The following is a 16,274-nucleotide window of genomic DNA, read 5'->3' on the forward strand; positions in this document are numbered from 1 at the left end:
CCACCACCTCCACCACCCACTACCCAACACCACCACCACCACATGGCTGGAGAAAAGGAAAAGCTAAGAAGGAAAGCTCTGCAGGGGGTACAGTCTGCCCAGAGAAACCCTTGAGCAGAGACATGACGTCCCTCACTGACCCATGGCCCTGCAGGGGACAGCACTGGAGACACAGTGTGGGAATTGCACCCGACCTGATCCCACCACACCGAGACAAAACACTGGGGAGTGCAGCGGAACAGCAAGGGAATGGAGTGGCAAGGTCCCCAGGGAATGCTGAAGGTGGACTTTGGGGCAGGGCGTGGTGCCTCAATAGACTGGACTGGGAAACACTCCTAAAGGCCAACAAACGATCCTTGAACTAACTAAAAGCTTTTCTTTCTTGTTGTGTTTTGTTTTGTTTTCTTTGTCAGTGGTTTGTTGTTTTGTTGTATATTGTTCCTTGGTTTTGCTCTGTCTTGTTTTTGTGCATGTTATTATCTCCGCAGGTCTGTCTAAATAAGATAGTCTGGATGAACAATCTGGAGGAAAAACAACGAGACCAACAGTTCTGGGGGGAAATAGGAGACGGGGAGGAGTAAGGAAAGGAAGTGCTGTTAACAAACCCAGGGGCAAGGGAACAACAAGTGATCCAAATTGGTGGTGAGGTGGGTGTGGGAGGCCTGGTAGGGCATGATCAAGGGTAATGTAACAAACAGGTATTGCTGAAACCCAGGTGGGGACGGAGCATGATAGTGGGACAGGAGGAAATTCAAGGGAAATAGAGGAAAGAGCTGGGAGGCAAAGGCCATTTATAGAGGTCTAGATAAAGACATGTACATATGTAAATATATTTATATATGAGGAGGGGGAAACAGATCTATGTGCATATATTTATATGTTTAGTATCAAGGTAACAGAAGGACATTGGCCCTCCACTCAAGTACTCCCTCAATGCAAGAATACTTTCTTCTATTAAATTGGCATTCTATGATGCTCACCCTTCCGACACAACCACTGAAGACAAAGCGGGTGAATAAGCAAATGTGGTGAAGAAAGCTGATGGTGCCCGGCTATCAAAAGATATAGTGTCTGGGGTCTTAAAGGCTTGAAGATAAACAAGCAGCCATCTACCTCACAAGCAACAAAGCCCACATGGAAGAACACACCAGCCTATGTGATCACGTGGTTCCGAAAGGATCAGTTATCAGGCATCAAAGAACAAAAAAATCATATCATTGGGTGCACACCTCCATGATATGATCACTAAGGGCAAATGGGTGCATAAGCAAATGTGGAGGAGGAGGCTGATGTTGCCCAGCTATCAAAAGGTATAGCATCGGGGGGCTTAAAGGCTTGAAGGTAAACAAACAACCATCTAGCGCATCAGCAACAAAGCTCACATGGAAGAAGCATACCAGCCTGTGCAATCACGAGGTGCCAAAGGGATCAGGTATAAAGCATCATCAGAACAAAAAAATCTTACCATAGTAAATGAGGGGGGAGTGCGGAGTGGAGACCCAAAGCCCATTTGTCGCCCACTAGAGATCCCCTTGCAGAGGGGTCTAGGGGAAGAGATGAGTCAGTCAAGGTGCGATGTAGCACCGATGAAAAATACAAGTTTCCTCTAGTTCCTAAAAGCTTCCCTCCGCCCTGCCCCCCCCCCACTCTCATGATCAGAATTCTACCTTGCAAGTCTGGCTAGACCAGAGGATGTACACTAGTACAGATAGGAACTGGAAACACAGGGAATCCAGGGCAGATGATACCTTCAGGACCAGGGGTTTGAGGGGCGATACTGGGAGGGTAGAGGGAGAGTGGGTTGGAAAGTGGGAATGATTACAAGGATCTACATGTGACCTCCTCCCTGGGGGACAGACAACAGAAAAGGGGGTGAAGGGAGACGTCAGACAGGGCAGGATGTGACAAAATAATAATTTATAAATTATCAAGGGCTCATGAGGGAAGGGGGAGCAGGCAGGAAGGGTGGGGGGGCGGGAAGAGGACCTGATGCCAAGGGCTTAAATGGAGAGCAAATGTTTTGAGAATGATGAGGGCAGTGAATGTACAGATGCGCTTTACACAATTGATGTATGTATGGATTGTGATCAGAGTTGTGTGAGTCCCTAATAAAACATGAAAAGAAAAGAAACCCTTGAGCGGGGCTCACATATTCATTTGGGGGCAGGGGAGGGCACAGGGACTGGGCTTTTAAGATCACAAAGGAAAAGAGAGGTCTCCTTCCAGAGAGCGTGGTAGGAATGAGGAAAGAAAGGCCCTGGTCTCTAGCGCAGTACTCCAACGAAAGGACTCCAGGTCTCGAAGACCACGCTCATCCACTCTTGTTCTTGACTCCCTCCCCCGTGCTCTGCAGATGGAGGCTGAGCTGGAGCGCTTCCACAAGCAGAACACGCAGCTGGAGCTGAACATCACGGAGCTGTGGCAGAAGCTGAAGGCCACCGATCAGGAGATGCGCAGAGAGAGGCAGAAGGTGTGAGGGTTTTCTGAGTCTGCCGGGGCTCGGATCTAGCAGCTGGCACCTTCCAACAGGGGCAGCTGTCATGGGAGAGACTGCCAGCCCAGTGCCAAGAGCCAGTTCCCACTTTAATTCACACTCACTCCTTGCTCACAGCCCTGCCAGCATTCAGGCCCCGGCGAATTTGCACGGCTGGAGCCATCTGACACTAGGAAACAGCTTTGGGGAAAGCGAGCAACAGGATGGTGAGCCCTTTGTGCAAGAACGTTCCTAGCAATCTGACACCTTGGCCTTGGAAAGGCCATTTGTAGTCTGTGCTTAGAGGCTTTGACTTCCAACACATTGCTGAGGCCTGGGGACCTTGGGAGAAGCTACATGGGCATACTGTTAACATAGTCAGCTGCTAACTGACGGATGGAATCCACCCAGAGCACCTCAAAAGTATCAGAGCAAACCAGCTTCTAACAACCAAGGGGTCCGTAGGCGCAATTGCACAGTTATAACATATAAAGATCAGAGTGAAGCCATAGAAGATAAAAGAGAGAGAGTGAAATAAAGGAGTCTGACACATTTTATGGTAGCATGCTCACCTCAGGGCCGGCCATGATCTCAGCAGCTAGGTCCGTGCTGAGAAAGAGTCTTTACAGTCTTGGGATATTTATAGGTAGCCATAAGACATGCATATTCAGTAGTTAAATGCATCACAAAGAGGGTGGTAACCGCAGTGAAGTCCCTGAGCTCACAGGTGAGGAAACCTAATACCTGCATTGGGGGAAGGCACGAGCGAGGATGGGTGCTGTGGCGGGAGGCGATAGCAAGAATGTCTGCTACTATAGGGAGACAGAATCAACCATGTGCTCACTTTAAGCAGCACAGCTCTTAGGGAAGAATCTGTGGGAATGCGATTTAAAGCAGGATAATGTACTTGGACTTTAACTTACCGAAGTGGGGGCTTTCCTACCGTGGGAAGCTAGCTTTCGAGATTCCCTCTGTTATAAGTCAGGGAATAGAGTCCCTGCATATTTCCCTCAATGGCAGTTTCCCACACGAAAGAAAGGCCTGGTGATCTGCTTTCCCCAAAGCAGCCACCGCCCGCCCTCCAGAGCACAGTTCAGCTGGGACACACCCGGGCCGCCATGCCTCGGTTGCCATCAGTGGTAACTGATCCAGCGAAGGACCTCACGGGTCAGCTGTTCTCTCCACGTAGCAAACGAGGAAGATAGATCCAGAGAAGGACAAGGGTGAAAAAAAGCCACCCTGGAACTATAGCTCGTTAGCACATACTAAACCAGCTTGAGAAACGAGATCCTTGGGTCCCGGGCCAGGGCTTGATCCTGACCCTGTTTGCTGAATCCGATGGAGTTTTGTTTTCCCGCCCTCCACATTAAGCTCCGTACTAGATCATGCTGCAGGGACCCCGCCCTCTGCAGATCTGGAGGCTCTGGGCCATCTACAAAACCACCACAATGCTAGGTAGACAAGGAGGGTGAGTGTCTAAAGGGATACGGGCGAAACAAGAGTGACGATGCTCTTCCTAAATTGGGTGTAAGGGGAGATGGTCTCAAAAATATGATGGGAGAGGGCATCTAGACCCAGTCTGCAAACGAGTCGTCTGCCCAGTTCTGTGTCTTCTCCACCCCCAGACCTGCCCCGCCCCGCCCACTGGCTTATTTTCTGGTGCTGCTGTGGCAGAAACACCGGGTGTGGGTGACTGAAGAAAAGATTTATTGTCTTGCAATTTGGGACGCTCAAGTCCACACTTGGGCCATTGGTTCTAGAAGGCTCTCCCTGTTGACTTTGGCGGACCCTTGTCAGGAACCCCAGCATTCCTTGGGCTCCCTGGCATTCTCCACGGGGTAGCTGTGTACCTCATTTTCGCAAACTTCTCTCCATATCTAATCTTCCCAACGGTGATAAGATGAAGACACAGCCCACACCAATTCCGCCTTGTTCACATATGAGAGGAACCTCTGTCCCTGGGTGGGATTTCATGGGAAAATACAGAGGTGGAGGGACCAACACCTACTGGGACAGGGTACAATTCAGTCCCTAACAGCCACCCACTCCCAGCAGTCCTCTGGGCTGCCAGGAAGGCGAACACCTCCTGAGCCCTTAGGAGAGGTGTGGATGCCCAGCCCAAGGATCTACAATGGGATCCAGCCTGTCCATCTTGGTTCACAAAGGGGTGTGTGTGACTGCTTAAAGTCCCTTCTCATCTTTAAGGCCTCTGGTCCTGAAATGAGTCCAGAACCCATAAAGGATGTGTTCTGTGTTACCTCTCAAGAGTGAAGTTCCATGTAAGGTATTCAGGTTAGGTGCCCAGGCTGGGGCAGGTGCACCTAAGGCTTGGTGCCCCCACCTCTCAGCTGTGTGCCTGCCAAATAGGGTCCCTGGAGGTCAGCTGTAAGTGCAAGAGCAGCTGCCCCTGGTCCCCTTCGGTTGATCTCAGGCCCCGCCTGTGCTTTGGCCCCTCCGCCTGAAAGAGGCCAAGTGCACTGAGAAGCACGTGCCTCTGGTTGTAGGAGCGGGACTTGGAAGCTCTGGTGAAGCGATTTAAGACAGACCTGCACAACTGCGTGGCATACATCCAGGAGCCCCGGCTGCTGAAGGAGAAGGTGCGAGGTCTCTTTGAGAAGTATGTGCAGCGAGCTGACATGGTGAGCCCAGCCCCTTGCCCCCTGCCCAGCCTCCCTGGGGGTCTCCCTCCTCCCTGAGCATGTGCCCTTGGCTCCACCAGGTGGAGATCGCAGGACTGAACAGTGACCTGCAGCAGGAATATTCCCGGCAGCGGGAGCATCTGGAGAGGAATCTGGCCACACTCAAGAAGAAGGTGGTCAAGGAGAGTGAGCTGCATCGCACCGACTATGTCCGCATCATGCAGGTATCCGCGCCGTGCCCCTCACGCCCTCCAGGGCTGACTCAGCAGGCACAAGAGAGGCATCCAGGGCCCCTCTGGGCCCACCCATCCTCGGGCCTTCCTACGCCACCATGTCCAAATTCACTCAGACTCCTGCCATGAAGCCCACTCTGATACAAGGGGACCCCAAAGGGCAGGGTAGTCCAGCCCCTTCCAGCTTCCAAGGCTCTAGTGCCTCATCCTCCCCTCAGGAGCGACCGGCATTTTTGAGCTGCAGCCAGCATGTAACCACCACGCCACCAGAGCGGCAAAGGACCCACTAACGGCACTGCCATCCAGGCAATTCTGACTCCTAGCATCCCCGCCAAACTCACGGCCATGGAGTCAGTGCTGCCCCATAGCGACCACCTGGTGGGCTTCTGAGACTGTAACTGTTTACAGGAGTAGAAAGCCCCGTCTTTCTTCTGCAGGGCTGCAGGTGGCTTTGAACTGCCAACCATGAGGATCGCAGCCCCACTCATAGCCACTGTACCCCGGGGCTCCCTTCGATGAGGCTTCAGTGGTACGTCGGTATGAGTGCAGGGAGCCACTGCCTTCCCCTCAGGGTCCTCAGCTCCTCTTCTCCCTGTGCCTCTCGGTGCTCATCCTGGCTGTGCCCATGGCCCTGAGCCCCACCCATAGGGTTTTTATGCACACCCATGCTCCCTGCCCCACCAGCACCAACCATCCATTTTGCTTCCCTCTCTCTTCAGTCTCCGCCCGATCTCTTTTTTGGCCCCAGCCTTATCCACAGCACCCCTGTGTCCTTCCCTGCTCCTCTCCCTCCTGTTCCCTCTGGACGGTCCTTCGACCCTGTCACGTTTGCTCTCCTGGGTCTTGCTCACCCTCTCCTCTCCTCTCTTCCAACCCTTGTTTCTCTTATATTTCCTGACAGCTCTTTCTCCTGCCACCCACACCATGTGGCCCCTCCCTGGACACAGCACACTGGTCTCCATCCACCCGCCCCATCGGGTGCCTGCCTTCCCAGCCCTTATCTCCTGGGACCAAGGCTGGCTCCACCCCCCTCAGAGGCCCTTCTCACTCTTTGGTTTAAGGAGTTCTCCACACCCACCTCCCAGATACCTTCCCTGGCCGTTCAGATAGCCTAACCCCATGCCCGCCTCGCTAAGCACTGCATCAGGATGGCCGGCCAGGGCCCTCCTGCCAGGCTTTGGTTTGGGTATCAGTACCGCCAGAGGCAATTAGGTGAATTCATATCAAAAGAGAACATCTGCCTCACATTTATAAGGCATCTAGCAATTTATGTCTGCATCTTCTTAATGCCCCAATTAGCACCCTGGAATGGGGATGAGTGGCCACGAGCCAGAGACAAACCAGTTCCCAGCTTGGCCGGCTGGTCTCATGCTGTCTTAAAACCAGCCCAAACCATCACAGCCGTGCTGGCTGCTGGGCCCTAAACGCAAGCACAGAGCAGAAGAGTCAGCTGGCGAGACCCTTCTGCGCCAGCAGCTGGCACCCAGAGCTGTTGCTCAGGGCCTCCAGTCCCCACACGGAGTCTGCCCACAGGACCTCTGGGGCCCAGCACACTGGGAAGAGGAGGCAGAACCCCTTGCTGAGGTAGCCTGAGCCAATGAGATGGCTGAGTCATAGGCCTGCAGGGTCCTCCGAGGGGCTGGGTCCGTCTCTCTGTACAAGTGGACACCCGGAGCAAATGTCACTCCCAGGAGAAGCAGGCCAGCCAGAAGGTGCAGGTGTTAGCACCGGATGCTCACAGCAGGTTCCCAGTCCCTGTGGGGCCAGTGTCAGGGGCAGAGGGTGCCCAGGAGACCCACGCAGGGCTCCTGCTCAGCTCTCCAGCTCACCAGGGCTAATGAGCTATCTGACAAGGAAACCCATCCCCCCAAAATGTGTTCTGGAGCAGAGTGTAGACCCAGGTGCCGGGGAGCTCCATGGGGTCACAGAAGTGTCCCAGACAACTGCTAGGCGGGGAGCCCGCAAGGAGCAGAGCTCCGCATCCCCACCCGTGGCCAGAGTGGCTCCTTGCTTTTCACACTGGGTTCCAAAAAGGGAGGAAAATTAACAAAAATCACCAGTTCCAGGTGATTCAACAACAACAACAATAATAAATTGTTTCTTGCATTGATCTAAAAGGGCCAGGGCTAGGGGCGCCATCAGATCATGCCAACAAGCCTGGGCCCAGCACGTGTCCCTGTCAGGGTGGTGGGTCGGGCCTCGGCCTGTCCCCATGCGGACCTACTCTGCCACGGCCACTCCTGTGACCAGGAGGTCTTGAGTAAACCCCATAACTTCTCCAGGCCACCCTCCCTCCCGGGTCACCCAGCTCAGCAGACGAGGGCTGAAGTTGGTGGTCAATAGGAAGCATTAAGGCCTGGCCTCAGACTGACTCCTGGCCACCCCACGTGGGGCAGAGTAGACTGGTACGCCGAGTACCCGATGGCCGCTTTCCCAGAAAGCAGTGCCTCTGAGCGGACTCGAACAGGCAACCTTTCACTAAACAGCTGAGAGGTTAGCCATTGGTGCCACACAGAGGCTTGGTTTTGGCTTTGGGGATGGGATGAAACAAACGTTAAAGCCACTGCTGTCGCATTGCTTCTGACCCCTGGGGACCCTGTAGGACAGAATAGGTGCTCAAAAAATGCTGCTTCCTCCCTTCCTCCCTTGCTTCCTCCCTCCCTTCCTCCCTCCCTTCCTTCCTTCCCTCCTTCGTTCCTTCCTTCTTTCCACCCAAGTGAAGGGTCTACTCGAGACCCCAGGCAGCAGTCCTGGGGAGAGACTGGACAACTGTCCCCCAGCGTTGTGGGGGGGAAGGCAAGGCAGAGAGAGGCGCAGCACTGCTGACCTCAGACCCCCTGCAGTGGCCCCAGCTCCTGATACACATGCTAGGGACTGGGCAGGTGTGTGACAAGAGCTGGCTGACACCGTGCCTGCAGGTGACCCCAGCACCGCAGTCCATCAGACCGAGGGAGGTCAGGGAAAACTCATCAGCAAAGAGTGGCCACAGCGAGGTCGGCACCTTGTTTGTCGCTTCAGACTCGGATGTGCTTTGGCACGCACACAGCTGTGACAAGGGTTGCTATGGGGTGCTCGCACACACACACACACATTATTCATTCCGTACACATTGTTAAGAGGGCCTGTGACGTGCCAAGCCCTGGAGAGGAGTTCCAAGTCCCTGATCCTGCAAACGGCCGACACCTCGGACGCTAACCAGAACCTGGAGGTTCAGAGCCATGCAGAGGCGCCTCAGAAGACAGACGTGGCGGTCTCCCTCCAGAATACCCACTACGGACAAGGCTGCGGCGCCCAGTTCTACCCAGACACACTTGGGACACCAGGAGCCAGAGTGCAGCACCCGCTGGCCTTGGCAACTGGTCCCTGTCCTCAAGGAGCCCCTGTGATGGAGCTTGAGGCCAGTAGAGACAAGCACCGCCCTGGCCCACTGCACCATCTTAGACCGGAGTTCCAGCCTGCCTGGGGATTCGTGGAGCATTGCTGATGGGAACATGGCATTTTAGCTGGGCCTTGAAGACTGGGGAGAGGCAGAATAATTCAAGGGAGAACCTCCAGCCAGCAGGAACAACCTGCGAAAAGGCAGCTCAAGGAGTGCTGGGGGGAGGTTGGCGGTGCCCTGGTGATGCAGTGGGTTCAGCACGGGTTGCTGGTTCAAACCTGCCAGTCCCCCTCCGGGAGAAAGGCAAAGCTGTGTGTACCATAGAGATTTACACGCCCTCTCGGGAACGGGCAGGAGCCCCTCTGTCCCATGGGCTGGCTGTGGACTGCAGGCAGCTTGATGGCCGGCCACAGTGCTGTGTTTTGTTTCTCTCTAGGGGCTGTCTGGAGAGCCAGGGGGGCAGGGAGGTCGAGGCTGCTGGGGCAGTGGATCCCTTAGGGTCACTCTTGGGGAAGGGGACACATGGTGTGCCGAGGGCTTGGCGTGGCTGGTGTTTGCGTTCGCTTCGTGCAGTGAGAGCATTCTCTTTGCTTGGCAGGGGTTAACGCGGGAGGCTAGGTGGGAGAAGGGGCGGGTGGCAGCTCAGGGAGATGACTGCTAAGCCGTGGAGCGGGAAATGGCGATCCACACAGACATTTCAGGGCACACGTGGTGAACAGAAACATCAGGTTCGACGTGAGAGACGCCGGTGGAAAGGACGCAGAGCAGGGCTTCAGGCCGGTCCTTTGTGCAATAAGCATGTGACAGCATCACTCTCGCGTTCCAGAACGGCGCCACTGCTGCGCACCTCCCGAACCAGGGAATTACGCTGTTGCCCGCCTCTTCCCTACAGCTGCCGGTACGGCCATATTCTTAAGAGTGTCAACTCCGAGGAGACCCGCAGGGGGCGTGGTGGCCCTTCCCTTCCCTCCCGCACAAGGATTCCTTGAAAGGTCATCCCTTGGTGCTCAGCAGTGGCTCTGTGGTGCCGCTTGCCAAGCGCAGGGAGAAAGAGCCTCCTCAAATTCTGAGGCAGTGGTGGTTCCGTGGCAGAAGGCTCGCCCCACGCAGGAGACCCTGGCCGGATGCCTATCCAGTGCACCTCATGCACAGTGGATGTTTGCACGTTGCTGTGACACTGAAAGGCTTCCGCAGAGCTTCCATACTAAAATGGACGAGGAAGAAAGGCCTGGTGGTCCAAACCTACAGCCATGGAGTGGATGCCAAGAACAAAGCGTCATCTTCCTCCTGCGGAGCAGCGAGTTGGCCTTGTGGATCCCAGCCAAATGCGTCAACTCCACGCCAGCAGGCCTGGTGACTGGAAAATGAAGCTCCCTGGCAGGCATCCACAGCCGGTGGTGGGGACAGCGCGGGACCAGACAGCACTGGGCACGAGGTCCACCCACGAATCAGGGCTCACTGGACAGCAGCTAGCCCCAGGGACATAAGCTGACCAGAGTGCTTCCCGTCAGTCCCTCTCACTGCCCCGAGAACTGGCACCGCCTGGAGCTCAGGCTACACCTGCACGGCGCTGCAGTAGAAGTCTGAGGCTGGGAGGGCTGATCAGAAACGGGCTCAGAAAACCTGTGTGGCTCCCCTTGTTCATCCACAGAGCTGCCCAAATACCTCCAGATGATCTTGGTGTGACCACAGCATTTAGGACACAGCCGCTCCTGGAGGAGCCCAGCTTGTACCCACTGGGGCTTCCGGGCGCCTGCCATTCTCTGGGAGGTGTCAGAGCGGAGGTGACGGAGATGGGAAGAGAGCGAGCCAAGTCTGGGGGCAGCAGACATGGGAACAAGACAGGCAGGAGGCAGGCACAGCTGGCTTCAAGCTCTAGCTGTCCCACTCCGCACAGCCTGCATTTCCTCTCGTGGAAATGAGTCTAATAATAACTTCCACATACGACGGCCGTAGGGACTGAAGAGGTCATGTATGCAGATGTTTGAGACGTGGCGGGATCTCATCAATCCCTGCAGTGACCATTGCCCTGCGCATTGTTGCTGTCTTCCTTGTCATCCTCCAGGTTGGTCCTCAGATCCTGCTCGCTCCCTCTTGGTTCCAGCCAGGAACACTCTTCCTCAGACCCCACTTTCTTAAGGAACCTTCCCCTCATGGGGCTGGGTGCCCCTTCTTCACGTTACAAAACCAGCCCGTGTTGAGACACAGGCTCTGAGAGCACTCCGGCGGGGACCAATTAGGTAACAGGGCATCCTGGGGTGCCCAAGGGTCAGAGACGGCACCATCAGCACCACTGCTGTCCACCCTGCGGACAGGGTGACATGGCGGAGGGGTGGGGAGAAACGGTGGCAGGGGCCCCACGCGGGGTCATGGCAGTCACAAAGGGAGAAAGGTCAGGTTCCAAATGCCGGCAGGAAGGGTGAACCCGCGACTTGGCCCAGACACACAGTTCATTACCACTCAGGGACCAAGTGGTCGAGGGTGACCACGAAGAGAAAGTCATTGACCGAGAGGAATGGGACTTTCAGTTCCTGGTCTTCCTTACGCCGAAGATGATTAGGTCAGTGGAGGAGGCAGGAGATGTCCTCTCAGGGGAGGAGCAGGGGAGATCCTGAGTGGGCAAGTACCCCATGCTCATGCATTCTCTAGTGGCCTTTCTGTTCCGGCTGGTCCTACTCAACCCCCGGTTTGCAGGTTCCTTATCAATAGCATCTTATCTCATTCAACTTAGTATTGACTACATTCCTTACTTGTTTGCTTGCCCCTGCGGAGCCCCTTTTGTACATACAGGCCAGAGTCCAAGGTTTTAGAAGCCTACCTATGTGTTAACAATGCTATAGCGTAACGTTGGCATGGAGAAAATCCCGTGGGAGGCAGTGGGGACTGGACAGAGTTTAACTAGACAGAGAACGTAGGAGATTCCTGGCCGAGGCCTGAGCTGGTTAAAAGGTAATCGATCTGTAGGGACTTCTGCAGACTTCTAGAAAACCAGGCACAAAGCTTAGCCTGGGCTTGACACAAGGACTTGACAATAATGATTGAAGATTGCATCCAAGACGGGGAGATGTTTTAGATTGTGGTGAAAATTTACAGAGCAAAACATATGCATGTCAACACTTCTAGAGTCTAGACATTCAATTCAGTGCCACTGATTACACATCAGAGTCATACGCCCATTATCACTGTCCTTTTCCAAATCACGTCACCACCGTCAACATAAGCGGAAGCCCGCCTGAATAAAAACTCCCCCGCAGAACAAGAAATCATATCGCAGTGAATGAGGGGGAGTGCAGAGTGGAGACCCAAAGCCCATCTGTAGGCCACTGGACATCCCCTTGCAGAAGGGTCTTGGGAGTAGATGAGCCAGTCAGGGTGCAGTGTAGCAATGATGAAACATACAACTTTCCTCTAATTCCTAAATGCTTCCTCCCCACCCACTATCATGATCCCAATTCTACCTTACAAATCTGGCTAGACCAGAGGATGGACACTGGTACAGATAGGAACTGGAAACACAGGGAATCCAGGGCAGATGATCCCTTCAGGACCAGTGGTGAAAGAGGTGATACTGGGAGGGTGGAGGGAAGGTAGGGTAGAAAGGGGGAACCGATTACAAGAATCTACATGTGACCTCCTCCCTGGGGGATGGACAACAGAAAAGTGGGTGAAGGGAGACATCAGACAGTGTAAAATATGACAAAATAATTTATAAATTATCAAGGGTTCATGAGGGAGGAGGGAGGAGGGAGGGAGAGGAAAAATGAGCTGATGCCAGGGGCTTAGGTGGAGAGCAAATGTTTTGAGAATGACGAGGGCAATGAATGCACAAATGTGCTTTACACCATTGATGTACGTATGGATTGTGATCAGAGTTGTATGAGCCCCTAATAAAATGCTTAAAAATAATAATAAATTAAAATTCCATAACACTACTAATCTTTAGTTTCTAAGTGAGATTGTATGATACTTGTGTTGTGTGACTGACTTATTTCACCCAAAAGAAGCCCTGCTGTCATAATGGATTGTACATTGAGCTCCTAACGGCAAGGTCAGCAGTTCAAACCCACATGCACCCCACCACACCCACCCTTACCCCCGCCAGCTGCCCCTTGGGCAAAAGAGAAGGCTCCCTGCTCCCATACAGAGTCAAAGTCTCAGAAACTCACAAGGGTCCATTCTGCTGTCCTGTCCGGGTGCTGTGAGCCAGAACCCACTAGGTGAACGTGGGGGGTGGGGGGGAGGGAGATGTCACTCAGCACGGTGTTTTCAAGATTCATAAGATTCATCGAGGCATGGCCTGCACCAGGACTTCATTTCTCTTTACAGCTGATTCATCTTCCCTGGGGATCTAGAGTACATTTTATTTATCCAGCCATTTGTTTATTGACAGACCCTTTTTGTGTTGCATGTTGTTAGTTGCCAACAAATCCATTGCACCTCGTGGTGGGCCCGTATGTGCAGAGTGGAGAGCTAGCTGTTCCACGGGCTTTTTTCTTGTTTTAATATAGCACATTCCATCGAATCATTCCTAACCCTGTGTTTGTTATCATTGTTTGCAACCATCACTCCATGTTCTCTCCGGGTTTCTCATTTCCATTCCTAGCCCTGCCTGCCTCCTGAAGCTGGTCCTTGGGCAGAGACTCCGCTTTGTGTGCACTCCCTGGTGTTGCTGTCCACCCCACAGGCCTGTCTGTCGTTTGGCTAAAAGTTAAGCCACGGAGGAAAGCTCAATTCCAGGTCTAAAGAGTGACTATCGGGCATGTTCCTGGCACTTTACCAGTCTCTGTGTGGCCAGTAAGGGAGTTCTGGGAGCATGGTGGGCTGGGCCCTGAGCTGATACCCACAGGGTCAGTGGTTCAAACCCACCAGCAGTCACTCTGCAGGAGAAAGATGAGACTGCTTGCTCTTGTAAAGATTTAAAGTCACAGAAACCTAAAAGGGCAGCTCCACCCTGTCCTGCGGGGTCCCTGTGAGTCACAATTGACTGCGTAGCCGTGAGTTGGGTTTGGGTTTGGGATCTGACCAGTGAGCCTGCACTTTTGTATAATTGTGAGTTTTGCTCTACATTTTCCTCCCACAATAGGACCTCCTGCTGGGATCCCTTTCAGAGCACTGGGCAGGGCTATCAGGACACCAACCAGAACCGAGCTCAGGAAAGTGGAGCAGGAGCATTGCAGAGTCGATCAGCCCTTTGGACTAATTTTTCCCCCGTCTCGCCCATATTCTTCCCTCCCTTTGCTGCAGACAGTAATCAATAGTTGCACATTAATGATCACTCAAGAGCGCCGCCCAGTTCAAGTCATAAAAATAAATTGAGAAATCCTCGGGACATGGTTCTTTCCTCTCCCCCTCCAGGGAGGGACCCGACACTGCGGGACACACTGAGCAGTCACACCCAGGACCAACGCCCCTTCGTTGAGCCTGGTGTCCGGGACCGCCACCTCCCCAGCCCACTGAGAGGAAGGGGCTCTATTGCTCCCGTGCTTTGAAGGAGCTGGTTCTGGATGCAGCACACCCCTAGCCCTCTCCAGTGTCATGTGGTGGTCCCCTCTGCACCCTTTCTCCCAGCCCTTCTTGGATTAGCGAAGACTGATCCTTTTTTCAGAGACATGACTAAACAGTGCCTAGGAACCCCACTAGACAGGGTGTTCCCCAATAGCAGGGCCAGGCCTTGCTTTCCGTATGTACACCCAGGGATCAGGACAGTGCCCGGCATAGAAATAGGTACTCAATGGATATTTATGCTTTTGTGTGCTCCGCACCAACCCGCGTGCTGCTGAGGGCGGGAACCATGTCTCATTTCAAGAACTTAGCAAGTACCCTGTAAATGCATGTTCAACAAATGAATGGGGGGAAGTAAATAAAAAAAACCCAATTACTTACAAAATACAAAAGAACACAAAAGTTGTTCATTTCCAGGGGAGTGCTGAGTACTTCTTTTTCCTGAAAGGGTAGTAAGGCAACGCACTTACGAGCTCCGTGCTTCGGGAGCCCCCGGTTGAACTTGAAATCTGGTCTCTGCTACCTGCCAGCTGAGTGATTTTGAACCTGCCGGTCACCTCTCTGTGCCTCCGTTTCTTCCTCTGTCGAGTTGTGGTTATACCCATAGGTCTTCTGTGATTTTAAAATGCGTTAAAACACCTAGAAAGTACTTAGAAACCTCTTTTGATCATTATTGTGGGATGGACGGATGCGAATGGGGCAACCGTTTGCGCCATCCTTTCCCAGAGCCTCCCTCATGGTAACTTAGCTAGTAGCTCCAGAGGCTGAGCCATGAGCTGGGAGACTCGCGGAGAGGAACAGAGGATTCCTCTGACCCATCCCCTCACGATCCCTGTGCGTGTGGCTCACACTCCTCCACACTCTCTGTCTTCCTTATGCTTCTGCAGGAAAACGTCTCCCTGATCAAGGAGATTAATGAGCTCCGGAGGGAGCTGAAGCTCACCCGCTCCCAAGTCTATGACCTTGAAGCAGCCCTGAAATTGGCCAAGAAAATCCGACCAACAGAGGTTCCAGAAATTGGTAATGTCACCCAGTGTTTGGGTAGTTTGGGCAGTGAGTCCAAAGGACGGTGGGAGCCAGGGGCCGGGCATCCCTTTGGCTTCCAGTGCTGCCTCTCCTCACGTCCCTTGTGGCTCGTCACATCCGCACCTGCCCTTCTGCGAGCCTCTCCAGCACACGCTTTCTCCCCAAGAGGATTTGTAAGGCTCTGACTATATCCCAACACTTACAGGTCCAGAATCCCTGGGGTTTAACTATGACTCATAAATCAGGCATTTCATATTTCAGAAGGAATGTAATATTTATAGCTACTTATACAAGCCCTGGTGGTGTGGTGGTTCTGAGTCCGGCTGCGAGCTACATGGTCCGCAGTTCAAAACCACCTGCTGCAGGGCTTTCTACTCCTGCAAAGAGTTGGTCTCAGAAACTCACAGGGGCAGTTCTACCCTGCCCCCTAGGGTTGCTCTGAGTCTGGATCCACTCTGTGGCAGTGAGTGATAATCTATACTTCCATCTACATAGTACTGTTATAAAATATAACACCGTCTGGTCACACACTAGTGTTCTGTAGTGAAACATGAATAGTCACCGCTAGCAAGGGAATAGATGCCTGCCTTGCGTTGACTCGTAACTTACGGCAGCCTCAGGTAAACCACGCAGACTCTGGTCACCCCTGTGCCATCCGCATGTTTGAGTTGGTCCTCGCAGCCAGTGCATCTCACCAAGAGTCTCTCTCTCCCTCGGTGACCCTCTGCTCCACCAAGCATGATGCTTTCTCTCCTCCCATCAGGATGACGGCTCAAAGCAGGCTAGTTGGACAGGGCTCTATTCTGAGCCATAAAGTTCCCACTGGCCAATTTTTTCTAAGTAGATCAGTGTGTTAGGTCGGATTGACTAGAGAAACAAGTTCTGGGGACACTCGTGTGTGTGTGTGTGTGTGTGTGTGTGTGTGTGTGTGTGTGTGTGTGTGTGTGTGAGAGAGAGAGAGAGAGAGAGAGCTTTGTATCAAGAAGTAATTATATAGCAAGCAAACAGCCCAGCCCAGCCCA

The 16,274-nt window shown here is 53.4% G+C and overlaps 1 protein-coding gene across 1 annotated transcript in view; it reads left to right on the forward strand.

Moving 5' to 3' along the window:
* Positions 1-16,274, forward strand: part of CFAP57 (cilia and flagella associated protein 57) — an 85,527-nt gene that overhangs the window by 66,634 nt on the left and 2,619 nt on the right. Inside the window, exons 18-21 of the mRNA XM_075530674.1 lie at positions 2,354-2,470; positions 4,978-5,112; positions 5,193-5,336; positions 15,114-15,246. Coding sequence (XP_075386789.1) covers positions 2,354-2,470; positions 4,978-5,112; positions 5,193-5,336; positions 15,114-15,246 — 529 coding nt within the window. The remainder of the gene's footprint in view (positions 1-2,353; positions 2,471-4,977; positions 5,113-5,192; positions 5,337-15,113; positions 15,247-16,274) is intronic.

This window comes from Tenrec ecaudatus, chromosome 1, assembly GCF_050624435.1.
Source record: "Tenrec ecaudatus isolate mTenEca1 chromosome 1, mTenEca1.hap1, whole genome shotgun sequence".
Taxonomy (NCBI): Eukaryota; Metazoa; Chordata; class Mammalia; order Afrosoricida; family Tenrecidae; genus Tenrec; species Tenrec ecaudatus.